The sequence below is a fragment of the Mesoplodon bidens genome (genome assembly GCF_964165515.1).
Source record: "Mesoplodon bidens genome assembly, chromosome: 2".
Classification (NCBI taxonomy): domain Eukaryota; kingdom Metazoa; phylum Chordata; class Mammalia; order Artiodactyla; family Ziphiidae; genus Mesoplodon; species Mesoplodon bidens.
In genome coordinates, this window is record NC_138177.1 from 157,260,394 (window position 1) to 157,279,701 (window position 19,308).

General features: G+C 50.4%; 1 protein-coding gene across 2 annotated transcripts in view; it reads left to right on the forward strand.

Moving 5' to 3' along the window:
- The window catches only part of GRIK3 (glutamate ionotropic receptor kainate type subunit 3), a gene marked incomplete at both ends in the record, with an annotated part of 234,194 nt that overhangs the window by 208,545 nt on the left and 6,341 nt on the right, over window positions 1–19,308 (forward strand). For both annotated transcript variants that reach the window (XM_081225397.1, XM_081225396.1), the window contains 3 exons: window positions 3,119–3,342; window positions 9,222–9,340; window positions 11,676–11,893. In XM_081225397.1, coding sequence (XP_081081523.1) covers window positions 3,119–3,342; window positions 9,222–9,340; window positions 11,676–11,893 — 561 coding nt within the window. The remainder of the gene's footprint in view (window positions 1–3,118; window positions 3,343–9,221; window positions 9,341–11,675; window positions 11,894–19,308) is intronic.

The following is a 19,308-nucleotide window of genomic DNA, read 5'->3' on the forward strand; positions in this document are numbered from 1 at the left end:
TAATGAACTGAAACAGCAAAGGCTTGACATCTGTTCAGCTCTTTCAAGGGAAGTTGGACAAAATATGGCCTTTTTCAGGGAAATCGTAACCAACGGTGAAATGTAGTATTTCCTGCCTAAACCAAAACCAAAGTGGAGAACTCCAGCCTTCCTGAAGCCCAAGGGAGAACACACATCAAAACTTCCTGTGAAGAAGTTCAGGTTGACCAGTTGTCTTGCTGCTGTAGGCACAGGTGCCTTCCAACACCGTTAGAACCTGAGAGCAGAAAGGCTGGTGGGGAGATTCTGAAGGTTCTGAAACCATCTGGGGGAAGAAAGAGGGCCTCTGGCCCTGTGGTTGGCTTCCTCGCCGCTCCTGGAACACTCCTGGTGGGAAAAGCATTGGCTGCAAACACACTGACCCCTCAGTTACTAACACTGTCATCCAACCTGCCATCAAAAGCCGAAGGAAGGTTTGCCACCATTGAGGTTCTTCCCAAGAATCCACTCCAAGCCCCAGAAGCCATTCCCAGAGACCAGTTCCAAATGCATTCTGAACAGTGATGATGACTCTGGAGTCAGAACAGAGCCTCCCAAAGCAATGTGGGGCAGGGCTAGGGGAGGCCAAGTTCTAGAATGATGTCATGCCAACATTATAGAGGATCTTAGAACTTCAGGACTGAAAGGAACCTTCCAGAATGTCCCCACCCCAGCTCCCACTCCAACTGGAGTCCTATCCACAGCCTCCATCAGGGGCCCCCTTCACCAGAAGATTCCATGAGAGCAGAACTGGGTCTCTTGCTCACCCGTGTACCCCCCAACTGGTGCACAGCAGGTCTTGAGCAAATACACATTAGTCCCCCTGCACCTTCCCTGACAGTTCTCTCTCCTTTTGTTGCTTTCCTTTGTGCACACCCTGAAATGAGAGGGCTCCAGGGAGCGAGGGTGGCAGCAGCTGCCTGTTTCTTCTTCCTCTGCCTTCAAAGCTAGGCAAGTGCCAACTCACACATTGAGAAGCTTACAAAAGGAAGGTCCCAGTGTGAAACATCCCTAGTAATAGGCCCCTCCTCCCTGACTTTCCCAGGTTCTAAGATTCACCGAATCCTTGGGCTCCTAGAATCAGCCGTGGGGGCTGACATTAGAAGGAGAAACATTGGGGTTATGTGCCAGTGCCCCCCAGCCTGGAGCAGTGCCCCCCAGCCAGTGCCAGTGCCCTGTAGCCTGGAGCACCTGCAGAGTCATTTAGGAGCTGGGGTTCTACCCATACCAGTCCTCCCTGTCTTGAAGTTTCATTTCAACTTGGTTGCTGGTTCCTATTCTAGGATCGGTGAAGTCAGAGATGTGTTAATAGCTACCACTTAGAAAACAATTTGATTAACGTCTGTCTGCCCTACTAGACTGTAAGCCCCAGGAGGGCAGAAACCATGTCTGGCTGGCTCAGCTGCGTATCCCTAGTGCCTAGTGGAGCTCACAAAACAATTAATTGTTTAAATACTCAATTAATTAATTAAGCTGGACCAAGTCAGTGGATGATTGCGTAGAGACTATTGTTTGGAAGGGGGTTCTTAGAGGCAGCTGCCGCCCTTAGCAAAGGGTCTTTAGTGCTGGTCTTTAGGAGTCAGCCTCCCTTTCTGTCCTGCCCCACCCGAGGAAGGGAAGTGATAACTTGGTTCACATTCTGGTATGTAAATATCCACAGGAGCCCAAGGCACAGCCTCTCAGAGGGACACATTATTAGTTAACAAATATTGCAAAGGCTGAGATGGGGCTTGGGAGTAGAGAAACAAAGCAGTGAATCAGCCACAGTCCCAACTGCACTTAGCAACTCACAGGTAAATAGGCAGATATGACCAAAAGACACATGGCTGCACATACTGCCATTTCAACTGAGCAGGTTAGGACCTTACCATGGGACAGAACAAGCTTCATGGGAGTTTAGAATTGGAGGATATCAGGGAGGGCTTCTTGGAAGACAGAGCATATGCAAAGGAATATGGAAGGCGGTGAGAGTTAGACAGCAGGAAGAGACATTCTCAACAGGGCACAGTGTGTGCAAAACATGGAGGTCAAGAAGGGAATGTGGTAAACAGGAAGCAGTTCAGTGGGGCCTCGTGCAAGAGGAGAGCAGTGAGGAAAGCCTGCAAAGATAAGAATGAGAGATGGTAGATTTTTAGTCAGAAAAAGCTCAGACCAGAGATACAGACCTTTAATTATTCCCCTTGTTACAATTGTGATGGGCTAAGATTGATCAACTTATGGACATCCCTAGCCTTCCCCAGTCCCTTCCCTTCCTCCTCTGCTCTGTTCTCTTGCCTCCCCTCTCCTATTAAAGAGGGCTCTGGGGCTCCCCTGGTGGCTCAGTGGTTGAGAGTCCACCTGCCGATGCAGGGGACACGGGTTCGTGCCCCGGTCCGGGAAGATCCCATGTGCCGCGGAGCGGCTAGGCCCGTGAGCCATGGCCCTTGAGCCTGCACGTCTGGAGCCTGTGCTCCGCAACGGGAGAGGCCACAACAGTGAGAGGTCCGCGTACCGCAAAAAAAAAAAAAGAGGGCTCTGAATTTGCCTGTTTAGTTTCTTCCCCACCCTTTCCCTCCAGAGAGAGTATTATTTTTGCCCAACTGGTTTTTGGGGCTTTGAGGATATATAGAGTATCCAAAATGAGGTGAAGTGTGCAAGAAGTAGATAGGAGAGGGAAATAGATATAAATAAGGGTTGCTGTGGATTCTGTGTCCTCTTCATGACCTTTGACAGTCACAAAGAAAGAACACCAGCTATTTTTAAATGTTTGAAGATTGCTGAACTGTATTTGAAAGGCACCATTTTGAGAATGGACCACATGGGTTACAGCTGCAATAGGGTTCCATTCTCTGCATGTTGATACCACTGTCCTCTTCCTCGAGGCCATGAGCTTTTGGAGAACAGGGGTTAGGTCTCATTCATTATTGTCTCCCAGCACCCTGGGCATGGCCTGGCCCAGAAGAAGGGTTAGTAAATATTGAAACTAAAGAGTGGTGAAGTGATCCAGGGCTCAGGCGACAGACTCCACTTCACTGCCTCGTCTCTCCTCCCTTCAAGAAGGGGTGTTCTGTCCCCTGCTAGTCTTGGGCTCTGCTCATAGTCTGTCTGTCTCTCATTGCAGAAGGCAGATCTGGCTGTGGCCCCCCTGACCATCACCCACGTCCGCGAGAAGGCCATCGACTTCTCCAAGCCCTTCATGACCCTCGGTGTGAGCATCCTCTATCGCAAGCCCAATGGCACCAACCCCAGTGTCTTCTCCTTCCTCAACCCCTTGTCCCCAGACATCTGGATGTACGTGCTCCTCGCCTACCTGGGTGTCAGCTGTGTCCTCTTTGTCATCGCCAGGTAAGGGCAATGCCTTGACCAGAGGTCTGGCCCAGGGTTAGAGGCTCAGGGAGCCAGGCAGGTCCCCCCATCCTCAGCAATGGGCACAGAAGGCCCAGGTTCAGGCCACTGCTGTACCTGCTCCTGCCTCCCTCCGTGAGGCTCAGATCCTTTCATATCCCTCAGGGATCCTTCCATGGCCTCTGAGCTTGAATCCCCCAGTCTTCACCCTGGTCTGCGTCCATGACTCTGAGAGGCAGCATTTGTATCCCAGGTCCTATGAGCAGGAGAGGTTAAGTCACTGCCCAAGGCTGCACCACCTGGGCCAGGCACCCAGTACAGCAGACCCAGGCGCATTGGGTGGCCCAGCAGGTAGCTTGAAACTTGGCAAACAGACTGTGTCCATCCAGTCCACAACAGCAGGGGGAACAATGCCACATAAACTCACACGCATGCACACATGCAGAAACTTGGCACACGCACATACCTGCCTCTAACATGTACTAGCAATACCCTTGCATATTTAGTTGTTCACATGAAGTAGACAGAGCACATCCTTACTGGTGGGTGGTAGGGAGAGGTCACTAGGAAACAGGTTTAGCTCAGTGTTTACTGAGCTCCGTCTGTGTGCCAAGCACCATGCTCTGTCCTTTACAGCCAATTATCTTAGTTAATTCTCACAGCCTCCCATGAAGGGGAGACATCTGGACTCAGAAAGGCTCAGTACTCCCCAAGGCCATCCTAGCAATTAGGGACACATCCAGCTAGTGAACTCAGGTCACCAAGTGTTTTATCTGCAACCCACATCTCTGGCCACCTGGACATCTGTGTTCTGTTCCCGCCCCAAGTTGGTGGCTCCTGGGCCCTGGGCCCTCTGCCTCCTGCCTCCTGCCTCCAGGCTCCAGCCCCAGCCCCTGCCCCTGCCCCTGCCCTGGTTCTTTTTTCTCTAAATTCTAACACGGTGTGAAGCGAGACTTCTCCGGAGAAGCAGTTTGAAATCCAAGGACTTGGTGTTTCGGCCTTTTTCTCTCCTGAGTCTTCTTTGAAAGCCTTCCCCCGGCCCTGCTTCTTTTCACTCCCTCCTCCCACACAGAGACAGACCAAAGGGAAGGATGTGAGAGAGGAAATTGTCCTGCCTCCGAAGCTCTTTGCTGCCGGCAGGCCTGGTGCTGCCTGCCCGCTCGCCCAGCCGGCAGCCCAGCCTGCCACAGAGAGACCTTCATTAAGCCTCTCGTCTTTAATGGTCTAACAAGCCTTTGAAAGCCAGGAGCCATTCTCCAGAGCTCTCACCATAATTTTAGCAGCTCCAGCCGGCCTCTTGGCTCCCACCCCCTTGCAAACAGCTGGAGCTTTTCCAGCATCAGCTTTGCTCATTTGATGTGCCTCCCATCCCCCTCTAATTCCTGGCCTTTCATCAGCTGCTGGTAGCCAAACCTCCTTCCCACCCACTACCTCCTGGCCAGGCAGGTAGGAGCCCCCCTCCCCAGGTTAGGCTGGGAAGACTTTCTGGAAGAGATGGGATTTCTGGAGCTGCTGGAATGACACAGGATGCCAGAGAGAGAGGAGAGGGACAGGGGTCTTGGCCACAGAGCCATGAACAGCATCGTAGGACAGTTGTCACACAGTGTAACACTCTGACAACACAATTCACACCCATCCTGTCAAATCCTTACAGCAGTCCTGTGAGGTCAGTACAATTATCTCCACTCTACAAAAGCAGAAACTGAGGCTCACAGGGGTTAAGTCTTTGCCCAAAGTCAGAAAGCCTTTCCGTGCAGTGTTAGGCTTCAAACCAAGACTTGCCCGACTTTAAATCAGGGGTGGCACACACAGGAAGCATGAGGGAGTGAAGCAGGCTGGGTGGTAGGCGGCAGGGAGTAGTGGGGACTGAGGCAAACTTGAGCACACACGTGGAGAAAAGGGGGACTACCACTCAGCTCCAACGGACTGTGCTAAACAGGAATACAGACCAGTGCTGTGGGGTTCATGATTTTAGAGAGAGGTTCAGATTTTCATGTGAAGCCTCATGGCTTTTATAAGTAGCCACTAATTTGATGTTTTACAATCCTGTTGAGGTCGAGCACAGCACGTCTGTACTGTGGACGTGGCCCTCTGTGCCCTCCCCTCCATGTGGCCTGTGTCCTTTGGACCACTCCTTGCTGGCTGCCGGAGAGCTGGACACGGCTGCCCAACAGATGGGTGGGCAGGTGCCCAGGCCCCCTCCAGGCAGCTCCACCAGGGCATAGTGCTGTCCACCCTAAACCTGGCCTGACCTGTGCCTGTCTAGCATCAGGGGTCCAGGCATTGACCAAGGCGTTTCTCTGCCACCAGGATATTCTGCTTCATGCTCAGTGAGAAAAAAGGAAGGGAGAGCAGATGCTTCTCACCACAGACAGCAGGACAGTTGGCACTCATGACGAGGAGATGATCCTAAGTGCCTGACCCCAGAGGCAGGGCCGAGGGCGAGCCGCCAGTCCAGCCCCCAGGAGTCACATTCCGGCCAAATCCAGTACAGATGAGAGTCCCAGGGCAGAGATGGTCCCGGCCAGTCAGTGCTCTGTCTGCCCTTCTACCCAGGGGCCGGTGCTTAGCCCTCTCCCCCGAGGGGACACAGAGTATCTCCAGGTCAGCCTCTACCAGCTCCAACTTACTTGCAAGACTGAGAGAACCCGTTGTAGCCACAAGCCACACATCCGAGATCCATCATTCACTTTGGTGGCACCTTCCAGCGCCCATCCCACTCCTCTTCCCTCCTGTGGCCTTGGAGTTCAAATCTGGGCCTTTCCACCCACTGACCGCAAGATTGCAGTCACCTAGACTGCTCCAAGCCACCTCCCCACCTGTAAAGTGGGTGCCTGCTGCATTGTCGGCCTCTCGAGGGGTAGTGAGGACCCAGGTCTATAACAGTACTTGATAACCAAGAGGCCCAATTGAGACCAGTTATTTTCATCATGGTAAGCAATTCCACCTCTGGGAATTTATCCTGTTGAAAGTCACCACTGAGCCCCACTTTACAGTTCCCCCAAATCTAGAAAGCCTTCTCAGCAAAGCCCTAGACAAGGCTGCCCTTTGGCCTAGGTACCCACGGAAGTGTGGCCAAGGATGTTTCTTTCAGCAGAGTGTACCACAGTGGAAAATAGGGCCAGCCTAAGTGCCATCAAAGAGTAATGGTTAAAAACACCTATTGACTAAAAAAATGATACAAATGATCTTATTGACAAAACATAAATAGACTCACAGACATAGAAAACACACTTAGGGTTACCAAAGGGGATGGTGGGGAGGTGGGGGGGAGAGATAAATTAGGAGTTTTGGGTTAACACATACACACTAGCGTATATAAAATAGGTAAACAACAAGGACCTACTGTATAGTACAGGGAACTGTACTCAGTAGCTTGTCATAACTTATAATAGAAAAGAATCTGAAAAAGAACATATATGGAATTGAATCACTGTGCTATACACCTGAAACTAACATGACATTGTAAATTAACTATACTTCAATTTAAAAAATGTATTACAAAAAACACCTATTAATTAGTTATAGAGAATAAAGGGGATCAGGAAGGACTGATCTGGAAAGAGGCTGGTGACTTATTGAGTAAAAAGCCAAGATCTAAGACAGTATTATGATATATGATATGATTTTTTTGTGTGTGTTAAAAGATTATCACATATATCATATATATACTTTGTATATGTGTGTGTACATTAAAAAAGCAGGGCTCATGAGAGCTCATCAGAAATCATCTTTACTTTGTCTCTCACCCACCTTCCAGTGCGTTCAGAGGTGAATTTCTTTGCCCCAGTGAAAGCTCTGCCAGGACCTGTCACTTTTGGCTTGCTTCCAGAGCTCAGAAACCCTAGGTCTCTCTCTAAAGCACAAACACACTGTTTCAACTCAAAAGTTAGAAGGCTGAGTCCAGTATAGTCCTCAGCATTTCTACCCTCATTCACAGATCAGACTTCTCCCCTCGCCCCCATGTAGGCCCCCTTTGGCAGTGTCTCCTTGGTCGGCCCACTCCCCCGCTCAGCATCTGGTCCTCTAGCAGCCCCTGCTCCATGGCTTCTCCCTGTTGGAGTCCCATCGCCCTTCTCGGATAGGAGTCAAGGTGGATCTAGGCTGAATCTCTCTTCTACATGGGCCCATCTGGTCCAGGGAAACGTCCTTAGCCCTGGCCATGTCTGGGTCTTCAGGCCAGTGCCGTGCAGCAAGGACTCACCCTCCTGCCTCACCTAAGAAGCACGCATCAGCCCGACCCCTGCCCTCCAGACTTCCCAGGTGGTGTCCACCACATCTGCTCCTTCCAGAGCCACCCCCGAGCTCCCCCAGCCACCCTGTGGAAGCTGCTCTCCCTAGACTTCAATGCAGGGGCCCCTGAACACACAGCTCACCAAAGGCTTTCTCTAAAACCCTTCTCACAACAGTCTCTCATCTCTACTTTCTTCATCCTCTGTCTCTTTCTTGTGGATTTTTAGAGCCTCTAACCAGCTCGTGGTCATTCACTTTGAAAATCCCCATCTTGGTTTGAAGCCTCACTTTGCAATTTCCTATCTGGAGGATCTTCCTGCTTTGTGAAAACAAAATTCTTCTCATGTGAGCATTGGTGATCAATGTTTAATTTACTAAAGCTTTTAGAAGGGGGGTGGAAAGTCACAACATCACACTTAAAGCTCATCACACTTTAAAAAACAAAACAAAATTCTATCAGACATGTCTCTCCTTCAGGGTCTCTCATCTCAGCATCTGACCCCACACCAGCCACTCCAGTCACCCCAGTCACTGCAGCCACTCCAGCCTGGTGGTGACTTTCTCTCAATCTCTCCAGAGTGTTCCAGCTTCCTCCAGCTTACATTTCCAATTCCTCAACTGGAATTCACACAGTAAACAAAGACCCCTCCAGTTATCAGAACTTCTCTTCCTTAGAAGGCAGTGGGGAGTTTTAAATATTTTTTCCTGTCATGCATGTATTTGCATATTCAGAGAGAAAAATCTGAAAAAAATATATAACACATTGTTTTTCCCAGGGTGTGGGATCATGGTGTACTTTCACTTTCTCATTGTATTCTGTACTGTTTGACTATTTTGTGAAGAGTGTATTTTACTATTTTTCCATTTTAAGGTTTTTTAAAGTATACAAGTAATTCAAAAGCCTGTTCTCATTTTTCAAAATTCATGTAATACATACAAAGCAACAGGCTTCCATGAAATTTCTTCTGCCATTCTAACAACCCCTCCTGAGGTAAACAGTGATTTTTTTTAGATATGGATCCTTCCAGACTCTATATGCATTTATATACAAATGTACATAAGTAGGTATGCAACTATGTCTTCAGGAATCTATTTATTCAGATGTGATCATATTGTTCCTATTTTTATCACTTTTTTAAAAAAAACCAAACAATATGTGTTGAAGATCTTTCCCTGTTGGCACATCTCTTCTAACAGCTGCGTGATATTTCAAAGTACGATTGTGGCATAGTTTATTTAATCATTCCTCTATTGAAGGACATTTAGGTTTCCAGTTTTTCACTATTACAAACAATGCTTTGATAAACACCCTCGCACACTTCTCTTTGTGCTCCTGTAGGAGTGTTTTTTCTAGGATGGATAATGAGTTGCAGAATTGCTAGGTTGAAGGGCATGTGCACTTTTAATTCTAAGAGATACTGCTGAATTACTTTTATCACCAGAAAAGGGCACTAACGATAAAGAACGAGAAGCAAACTGGCCCTGGTTTCCCATTCCCTGCCTTCCCAGCAGAATGATGAGGGAACTGATGCTAAAGTTGTCGGCATTATCACTGATTGCTAAACCGCCGGCTTGTGTGGCTTGGACACTCCTTCCCTCCCGTCTCCCTGTAGCCTCGCCTCATTGCCCCCCTCTTTCTGCTGCAGGTTCAGCCCTTATGAGTGGTATGATGCTCACCCCTGCAACCCTGGCTCCGAGGTGGTAGAAAATAACTTCACGCTGCTGAACAGCTTCTGGTTTGGAATGGGGTCCTTGATGCAGCAAGGTATGTGTGCCCTCCCCAAGCAGCCTCCTCTCCAGTGTCAGCAGAGCCAGCCCCACCCTCCAGGGCAGCCTCAGACCTGCCAAGCCCTCAGAAGGTTGGAGACACCTGGATGCTCAGGTGTGTGCCCTTTCCCAGGTCCCCAAGCTCCATCACTACTGTGGCTGGACCGGCTCACGGTCTGAGGCTGAAGCATATAAGCCACGCCCACCCATAGCATGCAGGGCTCATCCCCAGCCCCTCCTGCTCCAGCTGCAATGGACATACAGCATCTTGTCTGCTGGGGCCAACCCCACCGATGGCCTCACCACCGCAGAATCTGGCCGAGCAAAGTTGGGCTGAGGACGAGGGGAGACTGGAGGCAGGGAGGCTGGGTGGGAGGCTACTGCAGGAATGAGATGATGATACCTGAGCCGGGGTAGTGGCCATGGGGCTGGAGGACAGAGATGGACTATGAAAACTTCAGAATGTAGCGGGAACTGGACTCTGGGGAGCCTGGTAGTCGAAAAGGGCATGTCTGAGGTGGGGACATTAGCCTCAGTGCATCAGAGCTGGTAAACACAGAAGGACGCCATTTTTTCTTACATCCTCTTGAGGGAGGGTTGGGATACTGCACCTACCCCCGGCTGGTAGCCCATCTTTTGGAAGGATTTGCACTTGCTCAAATAGAAAGCAGAGTACCTGCAAGGAGCATAGTGCAGGAACACCAGGGGCTGGAGGGCAAGCACAGGGGGAGGGAACCCCAGCCAGGAAAGACCCCCAGAAGAACCCCACCCCCAAGCCCTGATGGCCAGGAGCCAAGTGCTCATTGCCTCTGCCTGAGTTAGGGTCCCACAGAGGGCACCAGGGAGGGAAGGAGATCCAAGGGGCAAAGAATGTCTCTGTCCCTCACTCATCTGTGTGTATCCTCAAGGCCCAGCACAAACCCTGGTCCTCAGTAGATATATACTAGCAAATGCCAAAGGAATGAATGACTGATGTTATCTCAATGTCTCCTGAGTCACCACTACATGCCAAGCCCTGTGCTGGGCACTTGAATGAAGGACCCTGACCTGAGCGAACTCCCAGCCACAACAGAGGCCAGGTCAGGGACCCAACAGAGCCTGGCAGAGCTCACCAAAAGTAAAATAAGTCATTCTCCCTTTGGGGGCAACTCTAGCCCCTTGCTTGGGGGAGGGCCAGGCAGCTGAAGCTGGGGGTGGAGGCGGGGGCGTGGTCTCCAGCAGCTGGGAAGTGACAGGCAGCTTTAGAGGGAAGTGCCTCTTTCTGTCCCCACCATTGATGAGTGTCCTGAAGCCTCACCTTGCTTCTTCATTCATCGTCTTTGTTCACTGACAGTTGGGAAGGACCTGGAGGCCCCTCAATGCAGTAATAGCTTCCCTTTCACCTCCTGCTGCTATTCAAAGCACTGGCCCCTGATGTATTCCCCACAAGGTTTTGATTAGGAGGGAGAAAAATAGTTATGTATTTGAAAAACTCTCCCTTGAGTGATTTCTTTGAGAAAAAAATTCATCCATATCAAAGCAGACGCTTTTCAGATGGCAGGTCCAAATATTGTGGAAAGTTCAGGAGTCACTTGCTATTTAAATCCCTTGAAAGCCACCTAGTTAATTACTTCAGTTAGAAGGTTTCAGCCAAATTGTGCTTCGCACCCAAGGTCGGGGAGGAGGAGTGATCTATTTCGGCAAAGAGCTTCAAAAAATGTTGATTTTTCTCCTCCTGCAAAGCATCCTATAGCAATCTTATATTTGTATACCACTTGTATTTCCAACACAGTTCCTCCTCAAATTATATCATTACAGCAGCATTGTGGTATTTGCATGAGGCTGGGACAGAGGAAGGACGATGCTTTACAGAGTCCCAGAGAGGGAAGTTGTCTGGCACATGATCACACAGAGAACTGAAGAGCTAAGAGCAGGATTCACTCAAGACTTCCAGGTGTTCAGAACCTGGGACCACACGGGTGGTTCACAGATAGGCATCAGAGGGTCTGGCAAGCCTGTGAAATGTTGTGCATGTGTGTGTTTTTCTCGAGCAGTTGTTCTTAAACTTTAGCCTGCATCAGGATCACCTGGAGGGCTTATCAAAGCCCAGATTGCAGGGCCCCACCACTAAGCTACTGATTCATTAGGTCCTGGGGTGGGGCCTGAGAATGTGCATTTCTAATAAGTTCCCAGGTGATGCTGACGGTCCAGGAACTACACTTTGATAACCACTGGTCTGGGGAAGAGGTCTCAGCTGTTACTAGATTGTCAGTGGAGTCTGTGTCCCAGAGGACCAGAGCAACCCTGGTCTGAGCATTGTCAGGGACCATCAGTCTCCTCCTCCCTCCTCCCAGGGTCTGAACTGATGCCCAAAGCCCTGTCCACGCGCATCATTGGTGGCATCTGGTGGTTCTTCACGCTGATCATCATCTCCTCCTATACGGCCAACCTGGCTGCCTTTCTGACCGTGGAGCGCATGGAATCGCCCATTGACTCTGCCGATGACCTGGCCAAGCAAACCAAAATCGAGTATGGGGCTGTCAAGGACGGGGCCACCATGACCTTCTTCAAGGTGAGACCTCCTCCCTCCCTTCACTGTCCTTCCCTAACCACACAGAGCCAAAGGACCAGAAATCCCCAGGGCTCCGCCCATCCCCGTTTGCGACTAGTTGACTTTGGGGAGCTGTAGTGATGTGGCCATCTGGATTGGTCCCAGCACAAATCCTAGAAGTTTCCATACCTGGGACAAGCAGCATGAATATGCTGTGTTTCCTTAAATCATCAGAGGAGGACAGGTGGAGAGACGAGGCTGGAAAAGGGGGAAGGAGAAGCATGGCCCAGACACACAAACAGGCCCTGGGGCCAGGGGGCTCCCTGCCCTTGGCTTTGCGTCTCAGCAGCCTCCACTTCCAAGAGGATGGCCTGGGCTTGGGGTGAGCTCTCCACCACTGAGAGAGCAGCAGGGGGAACATCCTCCGGGGAAGCAAGGAGGCTTAAAACTTGAACAAGCATTTACAAGCATTCCTTAGCATATTACACTCGTGGAATGCTGGTGTCCATGTAAAGCCCCTGTCAGCTGCTCAGGTTACTGCTCTCATGGGGATCTGGCCATGACTTGGCTGCACCCTCCTGTTTTGTAAAGCGTTGGCTTAGTTCCTTACTGTTTTTTCACCTTGTACTAGAGTAGCTGAGGGTTTAGGAAACTGAGTGACCCTGACCACTGATAGCTGTAAATGTTCTTCTGGAAATTAAAGTAATAATAACTACAGCTACCACCACTGAGCGCTCACAGTGGGCCAGGTGCTCCATGCTTGGTCTCATTTAATCTTCGTGACAAATCCCGTGAAGTAGGTACTGCAATTGTTTCCACTTTACACGTGTGGAAACTAAGGCTTGGAGCATTAACCGGGTTGTCCAAGGACTCACAGCTGAAGGAGCCCGAGGCTGGCCCAGGCCTGCCTTTCTCCAAAGCCCATGTTCTGAGCCACGGTTCTCAGACTTGAGCGTGTGTCCAAATCACCTGGAAGGCTTGGGGAACCCCCAGATTGCTGGGCCCCACCCCTGAAGTTACTGATTCAGTAGGTCCTGGAGGCCTGAGAATGTGCATTTCTAATGAGTTCCCAGGTGAGGCTGAGACTGCTGGTCCAGGGCCCACCCTTTGAGGACCACTGCTCTAATGATTTCTCAGGAATGGTCAGGATCTGGGAATTCTGTGGTTATGGGTCCATTCATTCATGTATTTGTTCAGTAGTCAATTGCTGTCAATCAGTCTGAAAGCCTGGGGTGTTTTGCTTTCCTCCGGGCCCTGGTTCCCCATCCCCCAGCCCTTGCCTCCTTCCAGGCTAAGCCTCTGAGTGATAGATTGAGCCTCCAGTGGGGCCTGAGGAAGGACAGAAAGAAGGGGTTGGGTGGGAAAGCCTTCTGCCTCCTGGGCATGGAGCCCCAGTAGCACTCCCCCCGGCCCTGGCCTCCCCTGTGCCTCTTCTTAAGGGTAGAAGCAGCTGCTTAGTGAAGAGCAAAGAGAGAGGAAACAGACTCCCCTCTGGGATGTTGCTTCTGGCAAACTGGGTCTTCCTACAAGGTCACCACCATGTATTTAGAGTGTGGGGAAGACAAAGCATTGTCATAAGTACACTAGGGGCTCTCTGGGACCTGGTGTATGTATTCATGAGGGCGAGCAAGTATGTGAGTATGTGAATGCCTTCACGTGCACGTGTAGCGGTATATAACGTGTGAGTGCACATTCATGTATGTACGTGTGCACACGTGTGCCCATGCACAAGAGTCAGCCTGTCTGGGTGCTTGTGTGTCTTTATGCTTGGACATGTGTGTCTGCATATATGTACTGACCAGCATATGTGTGCATGTGTCTCTGTGATCTGGGCATGTGGATATGTGCCTATGATTGTTTACAGGTGTGTGCCAGTGTCTACATGGATATGTAGGTGGAGAGTGCACGTGTCTGTCTGCTTAAATGTCCCAACAGGTGTGCTTAGGTAAGTGTGAGTGGGGGGATGGGCATGTGTGCATGTGTGCGTGTGTGTGTGTGTGTGTGTGTGTGTGCTGAGCCTGCTTCTGCCTATCCGCAGGCTATGGCCCAGCCCTTTGTGCCAGAGCATCCCTCATGCATTACAGATGAGCCCGTCTCTAAGCAGGGCTCCCAATCAAAGGGAAGCAGCATAAATAAGCCCAGTGCAGGCTCATTGCCACTGATTGGATGCCCTTGCCTCCCTCCATGCTAAGATGCTCAGATTGGCTTCCAAGAGCCTGGTCCCTGCTCCCCACCGAGCTGCTGTCCTCGGCATCAAGCAGCACCTCCCGCAGCCCGCTCCACCCTCACCCACCTTCCCTGCGAATGGTGCAGTGAGGAGGGCAGGGGAGGGACACAGATGCTGCCACCCAGCTGGGATGCTGGGGCTTAAGGGCCCAGGCTCACAAGGGCCTTTGGCCAGAAACAGCAACTCCACATCCCTCTGCAGAGCCAACTCCCCTTCCTTGCCCTCCTGATCACCAATGAGTTCCGCTTGCTCTCTGGCCACCTTGTCTCCTGCTTTAGTTCAAATGAAAGCCCTCTTGCCTAGGCTCCCTTCCTTCAGCAGCCGCGGTGGGACTGTTAGGTAGGCAGAGAGGAACCTGAGTGTGGAGGCATTATCCCCACCTCGGATGATGAGCTAGAAGAAAAGACCCTCCTAGAAGGTCCCTGGACAAACTTCCTTCCTCCCTGCCCCACGCCCAGCCCACCCTCCTTAGTCATACCTCCCTCCCCAAGCCCTCCCCCTTCCCCACCCCTGCACTGGGCCTGGGGGTAGCCTCCTATGGTCACTTTCAAGTTAGAGGTGGAAGGACACCTGAGTTTAACCTAGAGAAACAGAGGTCCAGAGGGGCTGGGTGAGTTGCGGGTGATCAAACAGCAGATCAAGGATCAATGGAGCCGGATGTACAGTCAGATACTTTGTCTGCACACACACTGCCCTCTCCCGCAGCCGCTCCAGGGTCTTCTCCTGGAGGGGTGGTCCTCTCTCCCACCCGTGAGTGTACACGGCAAGACTGGCACTAGGGTTGAACAGGAATCAGCTCCAGAGGTTGCTGTTGGATGTCTAGGAGACATTGGCAAAGTCAAAATAATAGTAACATTTATTGAGCACTTACTGTGCGCCAGGCAACGTTCCAAGTACTTTACCTGTATTCACTCCTATCATCCTTATAACATCCCTAGAAGGTTGAGACTATTTTTATCACCTCCATTTAACACATGATGAAAGGAAGGCTCAGAAAGTAACCTGAGTTCATACTTCTTGCCTAACGTCACACAGCTGGTGAAATGCAGCACTGGGATTCGAATCCAAGTAGTCTGGCTCTAATGCCTGGGCTCTTTGTCCCCGTGTCCATATTGCTTCTCTAAGGAGCCAGCCACAGTCCAGGAGTTCCTTGGGGAAGAGTGAAGCCATATCCCCAGTCTAGAACCATCCTGGCACATCGTAGTTGCTTAAACAATTCACGTTGAATGGATGCCGTTGTTGGATTAAAGGATGGAATTAAAAGGCAGCAGAGGCCAAGTAAAGCAAATACAGGAGACCATGCTGAGGACAGGAACCCAGCAGGTAGCACCCCTGAAGGTTCCAGAGCACAGGGCAAATGAACTTCATTTCTGCAGTTAGCATGTTTCCTGATTAAGCTGCAAACTGTCTTAAAAAGGCCCCCTGGCTGAGAGTAGCACTCGAGGGAGAGAGCCCATTCCCATCCAAAGACGACAACAGCAGGAAGCGAGACGCCGGTCTCTCGGGGGGCTCCAGCTCCCTCGCTCTCCCACCCTGTAGCCTGGGAGACGCGTGGCTAGTGGCAGCCCATCATTCCAAAGGAAATTTCATTAGAAGAGTTGTCAGGGAGCAGCAAACATCACAAACAACGTCTCCTGTGTTGTCCTCCCTCCGTCTTGGAAGATAAAAATTAATTAGGAGAAGAAAAAGGAGGCCTTTGAAAGTGTTGTTTGGCTGTAAAAATATGTAGGCAAAATGTAAAGGAGGACGTTAGGAAAGCGTGTTCTTGGCGGGGAGGGCTGGTCAGCTTTGAAGGCAGAGAATGTCAGAAGACAGCTTTTCCAAGGATTTAGCCCTCTTTGGTGTTGGGGTGGGAGAGACACATCACACGTGGGAGGGACTGTGTGTGAGTGACAGCCGCTTAGGAAAGATATAGAACTGGGGACCAAGAGTTCCAGGCTCCCCAGGTCCCCAGCACCGTCAAGCCCCACCCCTTGCACAGCTTTGCCCCATCCTAGCAACTGAGCCTGGAAGGTGCCTGGAGAGGTCATCCAGTCCATCTCCCTACCTTCCAGCTGCTCAGCAGACTCTTCCCTGGGCTGGAAGGCTCAGGAGGGTGCTCCCAAGCTCAGCTCCCAGTTTCTCCTGACCTGTCTGCTGGCCTCTCTGTTACAGCCTTAGCCCTGCTTTCAAGCAGAAGCAGGATAGGACAGAAATGCAGTGACCAGGCAGAATTCAGTGTGGTGCAGCCTGCCGCAGTCAAGTCACATCAGTCTCAGAGTCAGACAGACCAGGGCTTGAGTCTTGGCTGTTGTCTGTGCTGGGTGACCTTGGATAAGTCACTTCACTTCTCTGAGCCTCAATTTGCTCACCTGGATGACATGGATACTGATTCCCACCATGCAGCAGTTAGCAAGGAGATTCAATGAGCTACTGTATATACGGTGGTTAGGCCAGTGCTAGGCACACAGTACATTTAAGGCAAAGGCTTTCTCCTCTGGATGCCCCTCTGTTTGGCTGACCCAGAAGATGGGAAGCCGGCTGGCCCCTTTTCTCCTTTTGCCATGTAGTCCCCTCCTGAGGCAAGGGTTTAACTGGAGTCCCATGGAGAAGCTCCAGCCAGTGGACACCTGGAGAACCTCTCTTCTTCCAGGTCCCTCCAGATTGGGCCTGGGGGCTTTGTGGAGGACATTGGTGCCTCTATCACAGGATGGCTGTCTACCTCTGCACAGAGCTAAACACTTCAGGGGGAGCCCAGAGGTCCTCAGAATAGAAGAGACCCAGAGCAGGCAGGCAGAAGGCAGCAAAAGGGGCAGGGGAGGCCCAGGGATGATGGGAAGTTATTGAAAATGACTCAGTTACTGAAGACCTCTCTGTGCCTCGGTTTTCTCACCTATGAAATGGGTATAATCATAGTATATATATATATATATATATATACACACACACACACACACACACACCCTTGTAGAGGTGATTACTGAGATGATTAAATGGGATAATTTATAGAGAAAACTTAGAACCATACCTGACACAGAGTATGCATACAATAAATGTTAACTATTTTTATTGTTTATTCTTGGTGATACACAGCCCTGTTCAGCCCACAGATAGGATTTTAGGGGCCGCACATTTCTTATATATTTTTAATTAGTGGCCAGCATTTTAAAATGGGGAGATTTTTGCATTTTAAAAATTCACATATCCAGCTTCTAGAAAATGTGAAAGATGAAGGGGCATCACTGAGCTGGCTCTGCTGAAGAGAGATTGTCAGGTGCCAAGAGGCGACAGCCGTCTCCAGTTTATCAGAACTCCACTCAGCGGTCTTTACTTATTTACAGTACTCTGCCTGGCCCGTCTCAGCACTGGAATTTTCTGCCACTGAGTACTATGTCATTTAGTTTCTATAGAAACTCTGCACTCTAGAAATTATTATCCCCAATTTCTAGATGAGAAAACTGAGCCTTAAAGAGAATAAAGGAGACTTAAAGACAGAGAATGAAGCTAGCCACTTATCAAGCACTTCCTAGGAACCTGGCTCTGGGCTAAGCTGATTCCCATTTTACACATGTGGAAAGTAAGGCTCAGAGATGTGACATCACTTGCCTGTGGTCACAGAAGGAGCTGGCATTTGAACCCAGCTAGGTGTGACACCAGAGTCCATGCAGTGGAGCCAACCCCTCCCACCACCACCATCCCCAGCCTGTAGCCCTCGCCTCCTGACTACCCCCTGCAAGGGTCAGCCTGCAGCCCTCACCTCCTAACTCTCCCTTCAGGGGCCAGCCTGCAGCCCCCGCACAGGCAAGCCTCAGGGGCACGTGCAGACAGCAGAGGCAGCTGCTGGGCCAGAGGATCAGCAAGTCTGCCCTGGCGAGGTGGGCAGAGGCAGGGGATTCAGGGAGCCTTCTGGTCCCCATGAGAATAACCCAAGAGACATGATTAACTGCTCAGGTACGTGGATCTGATAAGGCCGAAGACTCCACATCCAGGGATAAGAAAGACAGTTGATCTGGAGAAAGGTCTCTTTTCCAGTATGGAAAATACCCAAGGTCTCACATGGAATCACATTGCCTTCCCACACACATTCCCTGAGATTCAGCTCGCTTTGGAATTGATATATATTTTTATACATATATATATATACCTATATACATTTTCTTGTACAGAAATGTTAAATTCTCAAGATTAAATATCTTCAGTTGGGGAAAATCAGTTTACTTCTTTGAGGAGGCTAGAATTGAAAGTCGTGAGTCTGAAACTGACTTTCTTGCCAAATTCACTGATAAAAAAATCCTCTCCGTCCTGGCATGTCGCCCTGTATCGGCTGCTCCAAACGATTCCATTAATTGATTTGGGTGACTGGCCCTGAAGCAATGCTTATTAAGGTTCCCACTGGGGCTGGGACAGGGAGAATGGCATTGGAGCCGTAGATATGTGAGACTCCATTCCCTGGGGTGGTAACTAACTCAGGCCAGTGATGGAACTCAGGCACCTTGTGACCAGGCCCAGGAAGATAGGAGAGGGGACTGAGATTCCAGGAGGGGCCCTGGCTGTATCCCTCCCTGCCTCAGAGGTGCACAGGGAAGCTTTTCAGGGATGTTCTCAGAATCACAGAATCACTCAAGGACAGAACCTAAGGGGAATCAGAAACTATCCGTGGGTTTTGTTGAAAATGGGGATCCCAAGATATGAGACAAACACAGGGGGTGGCCTTCTAGGGAAGAAGATTTCAGACCCATCTGCCTAAAGGTGATGAAGGTAATGAATTAGTTGACACTGGAGCTGGGAGAGCAGAACCTCTTGAAATCAGCGTCACAGCCAGCTTCCCGCCTTATCATCACTTCTCATCTTAACTGGCCCAAGCTCTCTGGTGTCTTTACCCATCTTCCCCATTCCATTCCTTCACCTGCTTCAGGCTTTCACGTGTCTCTCCTCAAAGCCCATCAGCCTCAATACCAGCCTCTCCCTCGCCAGCCTCCAATGGAAATTTCTATCTCCATTTATGATGGGGTGTTACTGGGAAGAGCATATATTTTGATGTCAGGCAGGCCTATGTATAGAAGGAATGGGGTGTTGGGGAGAGGATGCAGGGAGGCGTTTGCAGAAAGAGCAGAAGTTCTCATCCTCTTCTGAGACAGAAGGAGTGGGACAAGGCTCCCTGTGTGGTTCATTTTCAAGCTACTGATGGCTGGTTGTGTCAGAGAATGAGTGGGTAAGATGGGTGAGGTGT